This window comes from Mytilus californianus, unplaced genomic scaffold (assembly GCF_021869535.1).
Source record: "Mytilus californianus isolate M0D057914Y unplaced genomic scaffold, xbMytCali1.0.p SCAF_28, whole genome shotgun sequence".
Taxonomy (NCBI): Eukaryota; Metazoa; Mollusca; class Bivalvia; order Mytilida; family Mytilidae; genus Mytilus; species Mytilus californianus.
The window spans coordinates 2,817,037-2,841,353 of record NW_026262677.1 but is presented as its reverse complement, the minus strand read 5'-3'; the positions used below and the strand labels follow the sequence as shown (position 1 = coordinate 2,841,353).

The 24,317-nt window shown below is 31.9% G+C and overlaps 2 protein-coding genes across 5 annotated transcripts in view; both read right to left on the bottom strand.

Annotated features, from left to right (window-relative positions):
- Positions 1-24,317, bottom strand: part of LOC127732826 (uncharacterized) — an 89,068-nt gene that overhangs the window by 39,130 nt on the left and 25,621 nt on the right. The window lies entirely within an intron of this gene.
- LOC127732824 (uncharacterized) overlaps positions 20,475-24,317 on the bottom strand; it is a 59,064-nt gene continuing 55,221 nt past the window's right edge. For all 4 annotated transcript variants that reach the window (XM_052242003.1, XM_052242002.1, XM_052242001.1 and 1 more), the window contains one exon: positions 20,475-23,432. In XM_052242003.1, coding sequence (XP_052097963.1) covers positions 20,609-23,422 — 2,814 coding nt within the window. In that variant the 5' untranslated portion in view covers positions 23,423-23,432 and the 3' untranslated portion in view covers positions 20,475-20,608. The remainder of the gene's footprint in view (positions 23,433-24,317) is intronic.

Sequence of the window (24,317 nt, the reverse complement as noted above, 5' to 3'; positions counted from 1 at the left end):
ATATTCAGATAGTACTCCTTAAATCTTTTTATAACTTTTTCAAATCAACTTGGATTTTCATCAAACTATACAGCTATCTTGGTAACATATTGATCTTACTGAATCAAAGGTCATTATGTAGTTTGGTGTATTGCTGTTAAATTTAATGAAGGTCAAAAAAGCTAGGATTTGCAATTTTGGACAAAATTCAGCATTTCAGATAGTACACTCACTTTAATTTTTTTTATAACTTTTTCAAATCAACTTGGATTTTCATCAAACTATGCAGCTATATTAGTAATATATTGATCTTACTCAATCACAGGTCATTATGTAGTTTGGTGTGTTGCTTACAAATTTCTAGGTAAAAAAAGATTGAATTTGCAGTTCGGACTATATTCAGATACCTAACCCTAATTTTTTTTATAACTTTTTCAAATCAACTAAGATTTTCATCAAACTATACAGCTTTCTTAATAATATATTGATCTTACTAAATCAGAGGTCATTATGTAGTTTGGTGTATTGCTGTCAAATTTAAGGATTAAATTAATCTAGGTCCAAAAAGCTTGAATTTGCAGTTCCGACTATATTCAGATAGTACACCTTAAATCTTTTTATAACTTTTTCAAATCAACTTGGATTTTCATCAAACTATACAGCTATCTTGGTAACATATTGATCTTACTGAATCAAAGGTCATTATGTAGTTTGGTGTATTGCTGTCAAATTTAATGAAGGTCAAAAAAGCTAGGATTTGCAATTTTGGACAAAATTCAGCATTTCAGATAGTACACTAACTTTTATTTTTTTTATAACTTTTTCAAATCAACTTGGATTTTCATCAAACTATGCAGCTATATTAGTAATATATTGATCTTACTCAATCACAGGTCATTATGTAGTTTGGTGTGTTGCTTACAAATTTCTAGGTAAAAAAAGATTGAATTTGCAGTTCGGACAATATTCAGATACCTAACCCTAATTTTTTTTATAACTTTTTCAAATCAACTAGGATTTTCATCAAACTATACAGCTATCTTAGTAATATATTGGTCTTACTAAATCATAGGTCATTATGTAGTTTGGTGTATTGCTGTCAAATTTAAGGATTAAATTAATCTAGGTCCAAAAAGCTTGAATTTGCAGTTCCGACTATATTCAGATAGTACTCCTTAAATTTTTTTATAACTTTTTCAAATCAACTTGGATTTTCATCAAACTATACAGCTATCTTGGTAACATATTGATCTTACTGAATCAAAGGTCATTATGTAGTTTGGTGTATTGCTGTCAAATTTAATGAAGGTCAAAAAAGCTAGGATTTGCAATTTTGGACAAAATTCAGCATTTCAGATAGTACACTCACTTTAATTTTTTTTATAACTTTTTCAAATCAACTTGGATTTTCATCAAACTATGCAGCTATATTAGTAATATATTGATCTTACTCAATCACAGGTCATTATGTAGTTTGGTGTGTTGCTTACAAATTTCTAGGTAAAAAAAGATTGAATTTGCAGTTCGGACTATATTCAGATACCTAACCCTAATTTTTTTTATAACTTTTTCAAATCAACTAGGATTTTCATCAAACTATACAGCTATCTTAGTAATATATTGATCTTACTAAATCATAGGTCATTATGTAGTTTGGTGTATTGCTGTCAAATTTAAGGATTAAATTAATCTAGGTCCAAAAAGCTTGAATTTGCAGTTCCGACTATATTCAGATAGTACACCTTAAATCTTTTTATAACTTTTTCAAATCAACTTGGATTTTCATCAAACTATACAGCTATCTTGGTAACATATTGATCTTACTGAATCAAAGGTCATTATGTAGTTTGGTGTATTGCTGTCAAATTTAATGAAGGTCAAAAAAGCTAGGATTTGCAATTTTGGACAAAATTCAGCATTTCAGATAGTACACTCACTTTAATTTTTTTTATAACTTTTTCAAATCAACTTGGATTTTCATCAAACTATGCAGCTATATTAGTAATATATTGATCTTACTCAATCACAGGTCATTATGTAGTTTGGTGTGTTGCTTACAAATTTCTAGGTAAAAAAAGATTGAATTTGCTGTTCGGCCAATATTCAGATACCTAACCCTAATTTTTTTTATAACTTTTTCAAATCAACTAGGATTTTCATCAAACTATACAGCTATCTTAGTAATATATTGATCTTACTAAATCATAGGTCATTATGTAGTTTGGTGTATTGCTGTCAAATTTAAGGATTAAATTAATCTAGGTCCAAAAAGCTTGAATTTGCAGTTCCGACTTTATTCAGATAGTACACCTTAAATCTTTTCATAACTTTTTCAAATCAACTTGGATTTTCATCAAACTATACAGCTATCTTGGTAACATATTGATCTTACTGAATCAAAGGTCATTATGTAGTTTGGTGTATTGCTGTCAAATTTAATGAAGGTCAAAAAAGCTAGGATTTGCAATTTTGGACAAAATTCAGCATTTCAGATAGTACACTCACTTTAATTTTTTTTATAACTTTTTCAAATCAACTTGGATTTTCATCAAACTATGCAGATATATTAGTAATATATTGATCTTACTCAATCACAGGTCATTATGTAGTTTGGTGTGTTGCTTACAAATTTCTAGGTAAAAAAAGATTGAATTTGCAGTTCGGACAATATTCAGATACCTAACCCTAATTTTTTTTATAACTTTTTCAAATCAACTAGGATTTTCATCAAACTATACAGCTATCTTAGTAATATATTGGTCTTACTAAATCATAGGTCATTATGTAGTTTGGTGTATTGCTGTCAAATTTAAGGATTAAATTAATCTAGGTCCAAAAAGCTTGAATTTGCAGTTCCGACTATATTCAGATAGTACACCTTAAATCTTTTTATAACTTTTTCAAATCAACTTGGATTTTCATCAAACTATACAGCTATCTTGGTAACATATTGATCTTACTGAATCAAAGGTCATTATGTAGTTTGGTGTATTGCTGTCAAATTTAATGAAGGTCAAAAAAGCTAGGATTTGCAATTTTGGACAAAATTCAGCATTTCAGATAGTACACTAACTTTTATTTTTTTTATAACTTTTTCAAATCAACTTGGATTTTCATCAAACTATGCAGCTATATTAGTAATATATTGATCTTACTCAATCACAGGTCATTATGTAGTTTGGTGTGTTGCTTACAAATTTCTAGGTAAAAAAAGATTGAATTTGCAGTTCGGACTATATTCAGATACCTAACCCTAATTTTTTTTATAACTTTTTCAAATCAACTAGGATTTTCATCAAACTAAACAGCTATCTTAGTAATATATTGATCTTACTAAATCAGAGGTCATTATGTAGTTTGGTGTATTGCTGTCAAATTTAAGGATTAAATTAATCTAGGTCCAAAAAGCTTGAATTTGCAGTTCCGACTATATTCAGATAGTACACCTTAAATCTTTTTATAACTTTTTCAAATCAACTTGGATTTTCATCAAACTATACAGCTATCTTGGTAACATATTGATCTTACTGAATCAAAGGTCATTATGTAGTTTGGTGTATTGCTGTCAAATTTAATGAAGGTCAAAAAAGCTAGGATTTGCAATTTTGGACAAAATTCAGCATTTCAGATAGTACACTCACTTTTATTTTTTTTATAACTTTTTCAAATCAACTTGGATTTTCATCAAACTATGGAGCACTTGATTTCACTGTCGGTTTTCAGTGTAGTTCATGTTCTTTCGTATTTAATAATATTGTTCTAAATTTCCTTTGTTTACTCCTAGGTTTTGATTGTCTCATACCATAATATATTTCGATAAAGACGGGCGTAGAAAAATAAGATTTTATATGATTGCCGATGAAAACTCTCCATCTAACACCCAGTAGCAACTTGACAGTCAGAATATTCCCATCTGAATTGATGCATTTCAGTCTGATTATATTTTTATTTTTTTTAATTATCCATTTCATTGAATTAGATCAAACAAATTGTCATCTTATAGTCATCCCATAGTGATACAGTGGCTCATATTGTAGGAAATTAATGCATGCTAATAAAAGAAAGAGGACAACAGACTACCTTTATTCATGAATTACAACATGCATGTCAGATGCCTTTTTGGAACTATATACATGAAATGTGAAATGAAATAAGTTGGAAAATATGTATTGTCACAACGTATATAAATAATGTATAAAATAAATAATGCACACAAAGAATAAGAGAAATAAAAGTTAAAATGTCACACTGTCTAACAGACAGGCATCATGATTGTCTTAATTCATGATTGTACAAAAACATATGTTTAAAAAGAAATGTTGAACGTAACAATGTTCAAATGTTTATGGCCAGCTGGATATCCGTGGACGTAATGGTCGTTCTTTTGGCGTTAATTGCTCACAAGTCACTGTCTGTAAACAATCCTACAAGGTAAGCTTCAGCATTGGCTTCCTAAAACAAATATGTAAAATGATAATGAGGAGTACAATTTGTGTTATATGTTAATAATGTACAGAATTAATCGTAAAATATAGAAATGTTTACGCTCATGTCTTATAACATTGTATGTCATTTTGCAACTGAAATGTAATAAACTCAAATGCTCTGTAAATGAAATAAAATGCTTAACAGGTCGCACCTTTAAACGACCACAGATTTGGGCCAAGCATAAACACTACATTCAAGCTTGATACAGCTTTAAATTTGAATTGTGATTACATATTTAACACACCATATGTATCTAACACAGAATGAATGTGGTCAAAGAACGCAACAAATTGAAATTGGACCTATTGGTCAATATATAAGTTCAAGACATAATGCAAACATTTACAGCTAAAATTAAAAAACTATATGAAAAGGTTATATACCGGGAAGGTCTTTCTTTCAATGAGGGGAGCCACGATAATAAACTGAAGAACTATTTATAATTTGTGAAGTTGATACGGAATATTTGTCAAGTAGGTATTGGTACCTTCCGGTAAACTTTATGAGAACAAAGACGAGACGTTCTTTGACTAAACCTTGTGTCATAAACTTGTAAGATTCTGTTCACACCAAAATTAACTTTCAGTAATCATGTTCACACCAGAAAATGATTTCAGCGTCATGTTCACACCAGAAACTGATTTCAGGGATTGTGTTATTGTGTACGGATAATACATCGGGGATAAACTTCGTAAAAAGGTAAGTTATATTGATCTGTTGTAGCAAATTACTAGCCCATAGTTAGCGTATACGCCAATGAACATGAATTGTAATTAATTAATCTACAATATTACTGAATTAACTGTCATGGGGATTATGGGGAAAAATACTGCTTTAAAAAATACGTTCTTCTTTTCCGTATCATAATGTATAGATCTTTGTAAGGATGGTCACTAATTGTATCAGTTATAGATAAATATAACGGCATTTTCTATTCCCTGATAACATGAAATTTGTTGTCATGTATTTTATATTTAACATTACATTTAGTAATTGGGTTTTCCTGAAAGCAATTTCGGTGTGAACATAAATACATTTTAAAACGATTATCTTTTTCCAGACTAAATTATATCAGAAAAAATATATTGACAGCCTATACAGACACGAATACTTTCAAATTATGTTGTTACAACAGTATTAAAGATAAGACTGACCTGTTTGTATGCTTTATTTTCCGTTATGTCTGTCACTGCTGAAATTAATTTCTGGTGTGATTATGATATGTCTGACTACCGGTAAGATCATTCTTTCAATGAGGGTAAGCACCATAATACATTTAAGAACTACTTCAATAATATTGATTGACTAGTAAATTAATCTAGGTCCAAAAAGCTTGAATTTGCAGTTCGGACTATATTCAGATAGTACACTTTAAATCTTTTTATAACTTTTTCAAATCAACTTGGATTTTCATCAAACTATACAGCTACCTTGGTAACATATTGATCTTACTGAATCAAAGGTCATTATGTAGTTTGGTGTATTGCTGTCAAACTTAATCTAGGTAAAAAAAGCTAGGATTTGCAATTTTGGACAAAATTCAGCATTTCAGATAGTACACTTTAATTTTTTTTATAACTTTTTCAAATCAACTTGGATTTTCATCAAACTATGCAGCTATATTAGTAATATATTGGTCTTACTGAATCACAGGTCATTATGTAGTTTGGTGTGTTGCTTACAAATTTCTAGGTAAAAAAAGATTGAATTTGCAGTTCGGACTATATTCAGATAGTACACTTTAATTTTTTTTATAACTTTTTCAAATCAACTAGGATTTTCATCAAACTATACAGCTATCTTAGTAATATATTGATCTTACTAAATCATAGGTCATTATGTAGTTTGGTGTATTGCTGTCAAATTTAAGGATTAAATTAATCTAGGTCCAAAAAGCTTAAATTTGCAGTTCGGACTATATTCAGATAGTACACTTTAAATCTTTTTATTACTTTTTCAAATCAACTTGGATTTTCATCAAACTATACATCTATCTTGGTAACATATTGAACTTACTGAATCAAAGGTCATTATGTAGTTTGGTGTATTGCTGTCAAATTTAATCTAGGTCAAAAAAGCTAGGATTTGCAATTTTGGACAAAATTCAGCATTTCAGATAGTACACTTTAATTTTTTTTATAACTTTTTCAAATCAACTTGGATTTTCATCAAACTATGCAGCTATATTAGTAATATATTGGTCTTACTGAATCACAGGTCATTATGTAGTTTGGTATGTTGCTCACAAATTTCTAGGTAAAAAAAGATTGAATTTGCAGTTCGGACTATATTCAGATACCTAACCCTAATTTTTTTTATAACTTTTTCAAATCAACTAGGATTTTCATCAAACTATGCAGCTATCTTAGTAATATATTGATCTTACTAAATCATAGGTCATTATGTAGTTTGGTGTATTGCTGTCAAATTTAAGGATTAAATTAATCTAGGTCCTAAAAGCTTGAATTTGCAGTTGGGACTATATTCAGATAGTACACTTTAAATCTTTTTATAACTTTTTCAAATCAACTTGGATTTTCATCAAACTATACAGCTATCTTGGTAACATATTGATCTTACTGAATCAAAGGTCATTATGTAGTTTGGTGTATTGCTGTCAAACTTAAGAATAGATTTAATCTTGTTAAAAAAGATTGAATTTGCAGTTCGGACTATATTCAGATAGTACACTTTAAATTTTTTTTATAACTTTTTCAAATCAACTAGGATTTTCATCAAACTATACAGCTATCTTAGTAATATATTGATCTTACTAAATCATAGGTCATTATGTAGTTTGGTGTATTGCTGTCAAATTTAAGGATTAAATTAATACATCCTGACATAAAATATTACTGAATTATTATGCGGCTATATAGATTTACATGATAAAGTGCCAATATGGGTAGTTTTGGTTGATACGGTCAAATAATTTTGCTATATGAGTCAGCCTGGGGTATCAAAACTACTGAAATTTTGTTACGTATCAATATATTGAACAAAAGGAGGACATGCTGGCACTCTTAATTTATGCGGACAAAAATTTGTAGTTGTTGTGTTCCAATATTGCTGTCATTTGTATTATACATTAAATCCTGACATAAAAATAGTTGCTGATTTACTATGCGGCTATATAGATTTACAAAATAAAGTGCAAATATGGTCAGTTTTGGTTGATGCAGTCAAATAATTTTGTTATAGGAGTCAGCCTGAGGTATCAAAACTACTGCAATTTTGTTGCTAGACAATATTTTGATTAAAAAGAGGACATGCTGGCAATCTAGATTTATACGGACAAAATTTTGTATTCACATTATGTTCCAATACTGCTGTCATTTGTATAAAACATTCATTCTTGACATAAAATTATTACTGAATTATTATGCGGCTATATAGATTTACATAATAATGTGCAAATATGGTCAGTTTAAGTTGATGCTGTCAAATATTTTTGCTATACAAGTCAATAATGGCGACCCCATGAGAGCTTCTACATTTATTCTCTCGTGTCAATCGTTGCTCTTATTTGACCCTGGTCAGCCAAATCAATTGTGCGGATGATAGATTTATGTCAAAAATAAGGATAATCTTGACTAACTTTTTCAAATCTATTTGGATTTTCATAAAACTGGACAGCTATCTCAATTCTATACTGTTCTTACATATGACAGAGTCATTTGGCATTTTGGTGGATAACTGTGAAAACGGTAGGTTTTAATTGACAAGTCAAAACAGCTTAAATTTTCAGTGCGCAATAAATTCAGATAGTCAACCTTAGACATTTCTGTAACTTTTTCAAATCGACTTGGATTTTCAAAAACCTTGACAGCTATTTCCAATATACCCTGTTCTTACATAGGACAGAGTCATTTGGCATTTGGGTTGATTACTGGTAAATGGTATGTTTTAATTGAGAAGTGAAAAGAGCTAGAATTTTCACTTCGCACTAAATTCAGATAGTCACCCTTAAAAATGTCTATAACTTTTTCAAATCAACTTTGATTTTCATAAACCTTAACACCTATCTCAATTATATACTGTTCTTACATTTGACAGAGTCATTTGGCATTTGGGTGGATAACTGTGAAACAGTAGGTTTTAATTGACAAGCCAAAACAGCTAGAATTTTCAGTGCGCACTAAATTCACATAGTCACCCTTAAACATTTCTGTCACTTTTTCAAATCGACTTGGATTTTTATAAAACATGACAGCTGTCTCAATTATACACTGTTCTTACCAATTGCAAAGTCATTTGCCATTTTATTAACCTTCCTGTCAAATTGTAGGTTTATTTCATAGGTGAAAAAGGCTAAGATTTTCACTTCTGACTACATTCAGATAGTCACCTTTAAGAATTTCTACAACTTTCTCAAATCAACTGGGATTTTAAGGTTAACTAGACAGCTATCTCAATTATATACTATTCTTACAAAATGCAAAGATGCAGTTTGCCATTTTCATTCATTCCTGTCAAATTGTATGTTTAATTGAGTAACTGTAGACTGACAAACTGTGTAAATCTATCAAACCTGAGCTACCACAAGTATAAAATGTTTATGCCGGTAAGGAATAATCAAGAAAAAGGTCAATTTTATTCATGAATACAACAAATATACCTATGCGGAGCACATTGAATTGTTGTACCAGCAATTTAATTCCTGCCACAGAAGCCTAAACCAACTAACTGCTGATTCAGTAAAGTATGTTTAGGTGCAAATTAACCCTTTTTAACAGCCTTTGCAAGTCCCTAGAAAAACATTCGCATTCCTCAACACAGATTGCTATTTACACATGGAGCACTCCAAAATGTTGTACCAAGGAGTATAATTCCATATGAGGCATATGCTTTGGTATTCTCAGAGTGTTCTTTACATACACCTGTGCTGTCTCCTCTTATAAATGTCGGTTAAAAAATAGGCAGTGCCATTCTATGTTGCATAGTAAGGTGGATCACCTGCTAATGTTGTACCAGGAATAAGCATGTTACAGTTATTAGTTGGCTTTTTTATCGACCTATAACTTTTGAAAGCCTGAGCTGATGTTCCAAAACCAGACTGCACAATTTGCCCAATTGAATGCCCATTCCAAAACGTTAAACATTTTGGAAATCGAACGGTAAACAACGGAGCTATGATTTTTCAAAGTTTGCAATGTACACTTCCGTGTTCCATACTACGTCTAATATGTAAACAAATACCCATGTGTTCTTTATCGACCTATAACTTTTGAATGCCTGACCTGATCTTCCAAACCTAGACTGCACAATTTGCCCAATTGAATGTCCTTTCCAAAACGTTAAACATTTTGTAAATCAAACGGTTAAAAACGGAGCTATGACTTTTTCAAAGTTTGCCATATAGCCTCCCGTATTCCTTACTACGTCTGATATGTAAACAAATACCCAAGTCTTCTTTAACGGCTATACACATTTTATTTTCACTATCAAGTCAGCACAATTTCCGCAGTTAAATGTCCCTTCCAAAACACTAAACAGTTTATACATTGGACCGCAACCAACGGAGCTACGATTTTTCAAACTTTGCCTATATTCCTAATTGGATTATCTTCCCTGAATTCAAATTTTGTGTCACACCTTGTTTGAGGAAATTATTACACAAAGCCTACTATATAAAGCACTCAGTACACATATGCTAATGGGGGGAACCCTTGTATCCAAGGCATGTCGCGCATGCGCACTCAGACTTTATAAATAAAAAAATAAAAATTTTAACTATAATTTAACTCTAACACTCCAGCATTTATCAGACCAGTTAAAAAAAAAAAAAAAAAAAAAAAAAAAAATAATAAATATAATTTAACTCAAACAGTCCAGCATGAGGCATAAAAGTACTTAAATATCATATAGAAGAAGAAATATTGGCACTTTTTATATCTGTCGACAAAGTTTTTAGTCTCCATACACTGAAAACTATAAACCAAAAAGAATAAAATAGGATGCCGGTATGGAATAACCTTGAAAAAGGTCAATGTTGACACCCTATATTGATGAGTACAACACATATAGCAATTTGAAACTTAAAATCCTTCAGTCTAATGTCTAACAATCAATTTTGAGGTACAAAAAGTACTCAATTACAAAGCCGGTACAAGAATATCAATAAAAAGAAAGAAATATTGTCGCCTTTTATTGTTATCGACACAAATAAAAGTAACCGTAGACTTATACAGTGTCAAATTATCCATCCTAAGAATGAAATGTTTATACCGGCACAGAAGTATCATCAAAAAGAAAGAAATATTGTCGTCTTTTATTGTTATCGACACAAATAAAAGTAACCGTAGACTTATACAGTGTCAAATTATCCATCAAAAGAATAAAATGTTCATGCTGGCACACAAGTATCATCAAAAGGATAGATATTGGCACCATTTATAGATGCAGACAACAAATACAGCAACCTGAAACATTCATTTCTTCACTTTTGTGTCTGAGAATACATCTAAACTCATAAATATTATACAACATATGAAGTATTGTCACTTTTAGTTGGTATCGACATAAATATCAGTAACCGTACACTTATAAATCTCTCAATTGTTGTCAAATTATGCCTTCTTATAGTTGTCGACAAATGTTTTAGTAACCGTAGACTCCAAACCTGTGTAAAACTATCAATCCTCAGGTACCGAAAGGATAAAATGTTAATGCCGGTAAGTAATAACCAAGAAAATGGTTAATATTGGCACCCTATATTGCTGAATGCAACAAATATAGCACTTCAAAACATTTATTCTTTCACTTTTATGTCTGACAATCCATTTGAATGTATCAAATGTCCTCTATTACCAGGCCGGTACAAGAATATTATAACAAAGATGAAATAGTGTCGCTTTTAATTGTTTCGCGACATAAATATTAGTAACCGTACACTTATAAATCTCTCAATTTGTGTCAAACCATTCATTCTTAGATTCAAATAATGATGCCGGACCTGAAAAATCAGGAAGAAGGGAAGATATTGGCACCTTTTGTTGATACCGACAACAAATTTTGTTATTTAAACTTGTTTTCATTCCCATTTAATGTCAAACAACCCATCAGGATGTATTTAAAAGTGCTCAATTATAAGGCCAGTACCAGAATATCATTCAAAAGAAGAAATATTGGCTCTTTTTATTCTTGTCGACAAAAGTTTTAGTATAACCGTAGACTTATGAAGCGCTTAATTTTTGAAAAAATTTTCATCGCGAGGTACATAAAGAATAAAATTATTATGCCGGTAGACAATATTCAAGGAAAAGGGTAAATATTGGCCCAAGATATTGATGAATACAACAAATATAGCAGCTTGACACTTAAACTCCTTCATGAAAGGCTATCATTTCTTAACATTTAGGTGGAGCACACTGGATCTTTGTACCACAGTTTCTGACACGTTTTCTTCGGCGACCTATAACTTTTGAATGCCCCGATACATTTTCAATATCAAGACACCAAAATGTGCGCAATTGAATGCCCATTATAAAACGTTAAACATTTTGGAAATCGAACGGTAAACAACGGAGCTATGATTTTTCAAAGTTTGCCATGTACACTTCCGTGTTCCATACTACGTCTAATATGTAAACAAATACCCATGTGTTCTTTATCGACCTATAACTTTTGAATGCCTGAACTGATCTTCCAAACCTAGACTGCACAATTTGCCCAATTGAATGTCCTTTCCAAAACGTTAAACATTTTGTAAATCAAACGGTTAAAAACGGAGCTATGATTTTTTCAAAGTTTGCCATATAGCCTCCCGTATTCCTTACTACGTCTGATATGTAAACAAATACCCAAGTCTTCTTTAACGGCTTTACACATTTTATTTTCACTATCAAGTCAGCACAATTTCCGCAGTTAAATGTCTCTTCCAAAACACTAAACAGTTTATACATCGGACCGCAAACAACGGAGCTACGATTTTTCAAACTTTGCCTATATTCCTAATTGGATTATCTTCCCTGAATTCAAATTTTGTGTCAACTTGTTTGAGGAAATTATTACACAAAGCCTACTATATAAAGCACTCAGTACACATATGCTAATGGGGGGAACCCTTGTATCCAAGGCATGTCGCGCATGCGCACTCAGACTTTGAAAAAGGTCAATGTTGACACCCTATATTGATGAGTACAACACATATATAGCATTTGAAACTTAAAATCCTTCACTCTAATGTCTAACAATCAATTTTGAGGTACAAAAAGTACTCAATTACCAAGCCGGTACAAGAATATCAATAAAAAGAAAGAAATATTGTCGCCTTTTATTGTTATCGACACAAAAAAAGTAACCGTAGACTTATACAGTGTCAAATTATCCATCCTAATGATGAAATGTTTATACCGGCACAAAAGTATCATCAAAAAGAAAGAAATATTGTCGCCTTTTATTGTTATCGACACAAATATAAGTAACCGTAGACTTATACAGTGTCAAATTATCCATCAAAAGAATAAAATGTTCATGCTGGCACACAAGTATCATCAAAAAGGATAGATATTGGCACCATTTATAGATGCAGACAACAAATACAAATCCTCCTAAACTCATAAATATCATACAACATATCAAATATTGTCACTTTTAGTTTGTATTGACATAAATATCAGTAACCGTACACATATAAATCTCTCAATTGTTGTCAAATAATGCATTCTTATAGTTGTCGACAAATGTTTTATTAACCGTAGACTCCAAACCTGTGTAAAACTATCAATCCTCAGGTACCGAAAGGATAAAATGTTAATCCCGGTAAGTAATAACCAAGAAAATGGTCAATATTGGCACCCTATATTGCTGAATGCAACAAATATAGCACTTCAAAACATTTATTCTTTCACTTTTATGTCTGACAATCCATTTGAATGTATCAAATGGCCTCTATTACCTGGCCAGTACAAGAATAATAGAACAAAGATGAAATAGTGTCGCTTTTAATTGTTTCGCGACATAAATATTAGTAACCGTACACTTATAAATCTCTCAATTTGTGTCAAACCATTCATTCTGAGATTCAAATAATGATGCCGGACCAGAAAAATCAGGAAGAAGGGAAGATATTGGCACCTTTTGTTGATACCGACAACAAATTTTGTTATTTAAACTTGTTTTCATTCCCATTTAATGTCAAACAACCCATCAGGATGTATTTAAAAGTGCTCAATTATAAGGCCAGTACCAGAATATCATTCAAAAGAAGAAATATTGGCTCTTTTTATTCTTGTCGACAAAAGTTTTAGTATAACCGTAGACTTACGAAGCGCTTAATTTTTGACAAAATTTTCATCGCGAGGTACATAAAGAATAAAATTATTATGCCGGTAGAGAATATTCAAGGAAAAGGGTAAATATTGGCCCAAGATATTGATGAATACAACAAATATAGCAGCTTGATACTTAAACTCCTTCATGAAAGGCTATCATTTCTTAACATTTAGGGATCGTTGTACCACAGTTTCTGACACGTTTTCTTCGGCGACCTATAACTTTTGAATGCCCCGATACATTTTCAATATCAAGACACCAAAATGTGCGCAATTAAATTCCCTTTCCAAAACGCTAAACAGTTTAAAAATCGGACGGTCAACAACAGAGATACGATTTTTTCAAAGTTTGCCTATAAGCCTTATCAGATTATCTCCCCTGAATTTCAATATGCAAATTTTGGCATACCTTCTTCAGGAAATTGTTACAAAAAGACTACTATATATACAACTAAGTATGTATTACTATAGGGGGACCCTTGAATCCAAAACATATCGGCGCATGCGCACTTGAAAGGGTTAGGGTTAGAAAAAAAGATCCGGCTAACCCAAACCCTAACCCTAACCCTAATTTGGGTTAGGGTTAACCCTAACCCTCATATATTCATACGCCAGCCATATCACAACCCTTAATAGTCAGCCTACACCCCAGGTGCCCCCCTCTATATGATACCTAACCCTAACCCTAACCCTAACCCTAACCCTAACCCTAACCCTAACCCTAACCCTAACCCCTAACCCTAACCCTAACCCTAACCCTAACCCTAACCCTAACCCTAACCCTAACCCTAACCCTAACCCTAACCCTAACCCTAACCCTAACCCTAACCCTAACCCTAACCCTAACCCTAACCCTAACCCTAACCCTAACCCTAACCCTAACCCTAACCCTAACCCTAACCCTAACCCTAACCCTAACCCTAACCCTAACCCTAACCCTAACCCTAACCCTAACCCTAACCCTAACCCTAACCCTAACCCTAACCCTAACCCTAACCCTAACCCTAACCCTAACCCTAACCCTAACCCTAACCCTAACCCTAACCCTAACCCTAACCCTAACCCTAACCCTAACCCTAACCCTAACCCTAACCCTTAACCGTAACCTTAAATAACAGCCAACATATGCTTAAATAAACCTTAAGTTTACACGAAAAGTTAACTTTAACCTTAAATAATAGTCAACATATGCTTGAATAAAGCTTAAGGTTAAACGAAAAAGTAACCTTAACCTTAACCTTAACCTTAACCTTAACCTTAACCTTAACCCTAAACTTAACCGTAACCTTAAATAATAGCCAACATATGCTTAAATAAACCTTAAGGTTACACGAAAAGTTAACTTTAACCTTAAATAATACCCGACATATGCTTGAATAAAGCTTAAGGTTAAACGAAAAAGTAACCTTAACCTTAACCTTAACCTTAACCTTAACCTTAACCTTAACCCTAAACTTAACCGTAACCTTAAATAATAGCCAACATATGCTTAAATAAACCTTAAGGTTACACGAAAAGTTAACTTTAACCTTAATAATAGCCGACATATGCTTGAACAAAGCTTAAGGTTAAACGAAAAAGTAACCTTAACCTTAACCTTAACCTTAACCTTAACCTTAACCCTAAACTTAACCGTAACCTTAAATAATAGCCAACATATGCTTAAATAAACCTTAAGGTTACACGAAAAGTTAACTTTAACCTTAAATAATAGCCGACATATGCTTGAACAAAGCTTAAGGTTAAACCTAAAAGTAACCTTAACCTTAACCTTAACCTTAACCTTAACCCTAAACTTAACCGTAACCTTAAATAACAGCCAACATATGCTTAAATAAACCTTAAGTTTACACGAAAAGTTAACTTTAACCTTAAATAATAGTCAACATATGCTTGAATAAAGCTTAAGGTTAAACGAAAAAGTAACCTTAACCTTAACCTTAACCTTAACCTTAACCTTAACCCTAAACTTAACCGTAACCTTAAATAATAGCCAACATATGCTTAAATAAACCTTAAGGTTACACGAAAAGTTAACTTTAACCTTAAATAATAGCCGACATATGCTTGAACAAAGCTTAAGGTTAAACGAAAAAGTAACCTTAACCTTAACCTTAACCTTAACCTTAACCGTAACTTTAAATAATAGCCAACATATCCTTCAATGAAACCTAAGGTTAAACTAAAAATTAGAATTAAAATTGACCTCAACCATAACCCTAACAACATAACTCCTACATGTACCTATCTCGATAACGATCAGTCATACCGTCACCTTAGACAGCCTTGAGTATTCCCCACGGCTACTACTGTTATGATATATACAACGTATCTTTAAATAATGCTTAAGGTTAAACGAAAAATTAACCTTAACCTTAACCTTAACCTTAACCTTAACCTTAACCCTAAACTTAACCGTAACCTTAAATAACAGCCAACATATGCTTAAATAAACCTTAAGTTTACACGAAAAGTTAACTTTAACTTTAAATAATAGTCAACATATGCTTGAATAAAGCTTAAGGTTAAACGAAAAAGTAACCTTAACCTTAACCTTAACCTTAACCTTAACCTTAACCTTAACCTTAACCCTAAACTTAACCGTAACCTTAAATAATAGCCAACATATGCTTGAATAAAGCTTAAGGTTAAACGAAAAGTTAACTTTAACCTTAAATAATAGTCAACATATGCTTGAATAAAGCTTAAGGTTAAACGAAAAAGTAACCTTAACCTTAACCTTAACCTTAACCTTAACCTTAAACTTAACCGTAACCTTAAATAATAGCCAACATATGCTTAAATAAACCTTAAGGTTACACGAAAAGTTAACTTTAACCTTAAATAATAGCCGACATATGCTTGAATAAAGCTTAAGGTTAAACGAAAAAGTAACCTTAACCTTAACCTTAACCTTAACCTTAACCTCAACCATAACCCTAACAACATAACTCCTACATGTACCTATCTCGATAACGATCAGTCATACCGTCACCTTAGACAGCCTTGAGTATTCCCCACGGCTACCACTGTTATGATATATCCAACGTATCTTTAAATAATGCTTAAGGTTAAACGAAAAATTAACCTTAACCTTAACCTTAACCTTAACCTTAACCTTAACCTTAACCCTAAACTTAACCGTAACCTTAAATAACAGCCAACATATGCTTAAATAAACCTTAAGTTTACACGAAAAGTTAACTTTAACCTTAAATAATAGTCAACATATGCTTGAATAAAGCTTAAGGTTAAACGAAAAAGTAACCTTAACCTTAACCTTAACCTTAACCTTAACCTTAACCTTAACCCTAAACTTAACCGTAACCTTAAATAATAGCCAACATATGCTTGAATAAAGCTTAAGGTTAAACGAAAAAGTAACCTTAACCTTAACCTTAACCTTAACCTTAACCTTAACCTTAACCCTAAACTTAACCGTAACCTTAAATAATAGCCAACATATGCTTAAATAAACCTTAAGGTTACACGAAAAGTTAACTTTAACCTTAAATAATAGCCGACATATGCTTGAACAAAGCTTAAGGTTAAACGAAAAAGTAACCTTAACCTTAACCTTAACCTTAACCTTAACCGTAACTTTAAATAATAGCCAACATATCCTTCAATGAAACCTAAGGTTAAACTAAAAATTAGAATTAAAATTGACCTCAACCATAACCCTAACAACATAACTCCTACATGTACCTATCTCGATAACGATCAGTCATACCGTCACCTTAGACAGCCTTGAGTATTCCCCACGGCTACCACTGTTATGATATATCCAACGTATCTTTAAATAATGCTTAAGGTTAAACGAAAAATTAACCTTAACCTTAACCTTAACCTTAACCTTAACCTTAACCTTAACCTTAACCTTAACCCTAAACTTAACCGTAACCTTAAATAACAGCCAACATATGCTTAAATAAACCTTAAGTTTACACGAAAAGTTAACTTTAACCTTAAATAATAGTCAACATATGCTTGAACAAAGCTTAAGGTTAAACGAAAAAGTAACCTTAACCTTAACCTTAACCTTAACCTTAACCTTAACCTTAACCTTAACCCTAAACTTAACCGTAACCTTAAATAACAGCCAACATATGCTTAAATAAACCTTAAGTTTACACGAAAAGTTAACTTTAACCTTAAATAATAGTCAACATATGCTTGAATAAAGCTTAAGGTTAAACGAAAAAGTAACCTTAACCTTAACCTTAACCTTAACCTTAACCCTAAACTTAACCGTGACCTTAAATAATAGCCAACATATGCTTAAATAAACCTTAAGGTTACACGAAAAGTTAACTTTAACCTTAAATAATAGCCGACATATGCTTGAATAAAGCTTAAGGTTAAACGAAAAAGTAACCTTAACCTTAACCTTAACCTTAACCTTAACCTTAACCTTAACCCTAAACTTAACCGTAACCTTAAATAATAGCCAACATATGCTTAAATAAACCTTAAGGTTACACGAAAAGTTAACTTTAACCTTAAATAATAGCCGACATATGCTTGAACAAAGCTTAAGGTTAAACGAAAAAGTAACCTTAACCTTAACCTTAACCTTAACCTTAACCGTAACTTTAAATAATAGCCAACATATCCTTCAATGAAACCTAAGGTTAAACTAAAAATTAGAATTAAAATTGACCTCAACCATAACCCTAACAACATAACTCCTACATGTACCTATCTCGATAACGATCAGTCATACCGTCACCTTAGACAGCCTTGAGTATTCCCCACGGCTACCACTGTTATGATATATCCAACGTATCTTTAAATAATGCTTAAGGTTAAACGAAAAATTAACCTTAACCTTAACCTTAACCTTAACCTTAACCTTAACCCTAAACTTAACCGTAACCTTAAATAACAGCCAACATATGCTTAAATAAACCTTAAGTTTACACGAAAAGTTAACTTTAACCTTAAATAATAGTCAACATATGCTTGAATAAAGCTTAAGGTTAAACGAAAAAGTAACCTTAACCTTAACCTTAACCTTAACCTTAACCTTAACCTTAACCTTAACCCTAAACTTAACCGTAACCTTAAATAATAGCCAACATATGCTTAAATAAACCTTAAGTTTACACGAAAAGTTAACTTTAACCTTAAATAATAGTCAACATATGCTTGAATAAAGCTTAAGGTTAAACGAAAAAGTAACCTTAACCTTAACCTTAACCTTAACCTTAACCTTAACCCTAAACTTAACCGTAACCTTAAATAATAGCCAACAAATGCTTAAAGAAACCTTAAGTTTACACGAAAAGTTAACTTTAACCTTAAATAATAGCCAACATATGCTTGAATAAAGCTTAAGGTTAAACGAAAAAGTAACCTTAACCTTAACCTTAACCTTAACCTTGACTTTAACCTTAACCCTAAACTTAACCGTAACCTTAAACAATAGCCAACAGATGCTTAAATAAACCTTAAGTTTACACGAAAAGTTAACTTTAACCTTAAATAATAGTCAACATATGCTTGAATAAAGCTGAAGGTTAAACGAAAAAGTAACCTTAACCTTAACCTTAACCTTAACCTTAACCCTAAACTTAACCGTAACCTTAAATAATAGCCAACATATGCTTGAATAAACCTTAAGGTTACACGAAAAGTTAACTTTAACCTTAAATAATAGCCAACATATGCTTGAATAAAGCTTAAGGTTAAACGAAAAAGTAACCTCAACCTTAACCTTAACCTTAACCTTAACCGTAACTTTAAATAATAGCCAACATATCCTTCAATAAAACATAAGGTTAAACTAAAAATTAGAATTAAAATTGACCTCAACCATAACCCTAACTCCTAATTCCTACATGTACCTATCTCGATAACAACAGTCATACCGTCACCTTAGACAACCTTGAGTATTCCTCACGGCTACCACTGTTATGATATATCCAACTTATCTTTAAATAATGCTTAAGGTTATACGAAAAATTGACCTTAATTTAACCTTAACCTTAACCTTAACCTTAACCTTATCTTTAACCTTGAATAATAGCCAACATATGCTTAAATATACCTTAAGGTTACACGAAAAAATAACCTTAACCTTAACCTTTACCTTAACCTTAAATAATAGCCATCATATGCTTGAATAAAACTTAAGGTAAAACGAAGAATTAACCTTTACGTTAACCTTAACCCTAACGCTAACCTTAACCGTAATCTTATATAACAGCCAACACTTGCTTAAATGAAGCTTCAGGTTAAATCAAAAATGAACCTTAACCTTAAATTTAATCTTAACACTAAACTGAACCGTAACTTTAAATACAAGCCAACATATCCTCAAATAAAACATAAGGTTAAACTGAATAATAGAATTATAATTGACCCTAGCCTAAACACTAATATGTAACTACAACCTATCTTGATTGCAATCAGTCATACCGTCGTCCAAGACAATTTTTAAATCAAACTTAAGGTTAAACGAAAACTTAACCTCAACACCTGCACATGCTGATATCCAAAAGTATATTAGCCTATCCCCAACAATGACATTCTTTGACTGTGACGTTTACCTTCGCCCTATCGATGAATCCATATTGTCATAATATCTTAATAAGAAAATTAATTTTATGAAGACATGAGTTATTAATGTTATGTCAAATCAAACCGATCTGTAATAAAAGACAACCAAATATTTTACTATAAACTATTGCTTTATGCTTCTTGAAATATCACAAATATATGTTAAACTTTATATGCCAGATCTTTTATTTACTACCAAATGTGTCACGTGTCTCTTTTGTTTGACTTCATTGAGCATCATAACACTGATTCTCATCAATGTAGCATTCATTTAAGTCAGATATTCGAACAATAAATGGTTCTTATGATTTCATCAAACGATGGTATTTTGATTTAAATGCGGAAAAAGAACGGTCTGCAATACGTCTGGATGTACATGCGGCCTTATAACGCATATATGCATCTTTCTCAGATTGTATTTTCAAAGATATAATAAAGTCTAGGATCTCAATTTCGTTACTACTCCATTTCATAGTTAGTCCGGCTGGTAAATGTCGTCTTCCGTCTTTCGTTATGTTCTCATGTTCGATTTTGGGAGGTTCTTCTGTACTAGAGTCATCTGAGTCATCCTTGTTTTCTGTGGATATTCTATTATCATCGTCTGTTAAATCGTCTTCTGATGAAACTGTGCTAATCTTAGTTACTGGTTCTGGTATAGATAATTCTAAAGATGAATGCAATCTAAAAATATGCAATCTATGAATTGAATTAAGCCTAAATCTGGAAAGAATTTCACGACTTTGAAGGACCGACTCGATTTTTGGAATGATAGTTAATATTCTATTGTGAAGCTTTGAGAACTTACAATAATGAACATACCAACGATTTTGTAAAAGTCCTATACACGAAAGATATGATATTACCTGTAATAACACATCGTTTGTTGCAGAATAATCGGAGAGTTTTTCAAGTATGCTGCACATCCATGGAAACGTAAAATTTTCCTGTACTGACAAATATTCTCTAAACTTTGACATATGCACTAAACCTTCGTTTTCAAGAAACCAAATAACATCTGTTGAGAACTGACTTGCTTTAGCTAACACAGAGTTTTCATTGCTATACCCTGTTATTCGTACAACTCCGTTGTTAGGCCAGTGCATTTTGCTATTGTTTGCTCTATCAGTAAACCGAACATCCGGAAAGTAATTGAGTTTAAAATGATTAAATCCAATCTCTAAAACATCAACAGGTTTCATTTGCAGCATTTCGATGAATTCAATAGCTCGCCAAAAAACAAATGGTGGTTTATAGATTTTCTTTCTACAAAGTCTTCCACACAAATTATGTACAGTTATTTGTCCGGCTAGAACAGCCCAACATGGAAGGTCCTGTGTTCTTAGATCCGATAAAAGTGAGCGATCACATTTGGCTATACGGCTAGGATCTGTCTGTAAATCGTGTATCAAAAGAATCACTGACCGAATACCAACAGCTATTATACCGCCATCCATCACACCGGAAAAATTTACAATTTTTTTAATGCTTTGCTTTTGGCATTCATTTAAAGCCCAAAATGTGAGAGGTGGCAAGGAACATTCATCAAATGCGCAGGCTGTAGCATCATCAAGGCATAAAAAGCCTTGTTCCCAAGTCGAACAACGACTTGGAAAACAACCTCCTGGTCCTAAGTTTATTCCAAAATTATTATCTGCTGCACTGTTAGGTCGACCTTTAAATAATATTTCACATGCAAGCTCGTACTGGTAACATTTCCAAACGTTTAAAAATCCACCCATTTTACAATTTTTGGCATAAAGATCCCTTAGAGATTCTAATAAATATGTTCCTACCATGCGAATAGATTTTGTGAAGCTAAAGTCTTCCTTGTATAAGTCATTAATAATTGGAACAATGATTGGATACTTTGTTAACAGGACTGATAGTGCACTTTTTGATATATAGCTTTCAGCACATAGCACATTCTCTTTTTTGGTTTCACACACTATTTCAAGCCTTGCGTTTGATATTCCTAATTTTAGTATATTTTCCTGTATTGACGTTAAATAATCAGATGCTCTGTTTTCAAGAGCTTTTTGAATATTACCATGTAATACACCACACGAAGCGATACATCCGAAGACGGGATGGATAGAAGATGAACTCATATGTGGCAAATCGGCATACATTTGCAAAAACCGCAATGTCTCAGGGCATGTGCACAACTGTCTTAAATCTCTAGAAATGTCAATACTTCTGCCGTCTAAATTTGTCTGGAAATTACAACAGGAGCGAAAACTTAGTGACGAATATAAAGATCCACGATCACCAATTATGTCCTGTATACCGCTTCGTGACCAAAACAGGTTTTGGTTCAAAATTGGGGATGACAATGTTACGGCCGCATGTATCGTTGTTGATGCGTTTGCAGTATCATATTCCGTAATTTTCATAGCATTGCTATTTCTGTCCCCAAAACGGTGGGCTATGATGATGAATTCAAAATTTTCGTCACGAGGTAGAGAGTTTTCCGTTTGGCATAAGAGATTTAAGACAAATTCCCTGTCATCTGGTAGGACATGCCAGGTTCTTATATCAATTATCTTGTTTTTCTTGAATGTATTTCTTGTAATATCTTGTTCTGGCAAAGCTTTGCATTTATTTGCTAATGATGTCCTAAAAGATTCGTAAAATTCAAATTGCAAGTTTTCGATTTGTTGGCGGCTGTAATTCTTAAATAATCTCATTGGTCCGGGTTTTGGTAACAAAGTAATCAAAAACTGAAAACCGTGGTCGCCTACAATTTGTATTCCTTGGGTCCATCTTAAGTATTGTAAAGCTTTTTTATTGTATACTTCCAGTTTTAAGTGTTTTCGTAATATATTGAATACTGGCATCATACTGTTTCTTCCACGCGGTAGTATATTCAAATAAGAAAACGGAACAAGGATGTCTTTCAAAGAGGAAAAAGTTGCGACAATACCATCTAAATCATATTTTTGATTCAACCAAAGTCGTTGCGCACACGCTGTAATTTGACAATCACGTAGAGTAAGATTTGAGTCTCGTTTTAATATTTCGCTAGGGGAAAAGTTTGATCCTAAACACAGTTCATATACAGAATCGGCGTTTTCAAGTCCAGTTTGAATTAAAAGTCCATTCAAATTAGATTCCATCTTCCATTCACTAAAGAAAAGAACATGACATATAACATTATTGTTAGATGAAAGGTACACACAAAGTAGTTAGCAACAGTCAGTAACAATACTTAATGCATTTAAAGTGCCTAGTTTGGCTTTTTAATGATAACACATCGTCTAGACATACATTTGGTGTTCAACGTTTGCTTCTTTTTCTACAACTGGTACTAACTGTTAAAGACTGACATTGATTACTGCAAATGGCAAACACATATTTTCTTGTGACATTTTTATTTTAACTGATTAAAGTTTTTTGGGGGATTTTCTACATAAAAATATTAACTGACTAAAAGTTTTACAGAGCTGTTACTTATACATGTTGACGGTCAAACTATATTTGAAAACGATATGACAGGTAATTTTATAAAATTTCCAAATGTCATTAATTTGTTTTTTTGTTTTTTTTTAAAGGAAATTAAACAATTGTTAGTGTTTGAAATATAACAAATATTGTACCACAATATATCAAAGTTGAAATAATGTCAGGACTGAAAATATGTGTTCGTTATTTGTCTGAATCACATCACAATCTTAAAGGAAAATAACTGAACACATGTCACTCGTTTGTTTTATTTAATCAGGACATTAAGCGCAAAGCACTGTTTGAAAAATTTTCATCAAGCTAGTGTTCTTCTCGAATAATTTATACATTTAGTTAGCAGATGAATTTGCTCTATGCCTCCGAGGCCTATTTGTATTCTAAATTTTGAAATTTGCACCCTAATGTCAATTTTAGCTTAATTCATAATCTAAAGTAATAAGAAAGGATTAGACCATAAGCATCACATTTTATTTTAAATAATGAACAATAGGCTAAATAATGTCCTAAATGAACATTTCTTTAAGTTGTAACTTATTCAAGGGGAGTAAA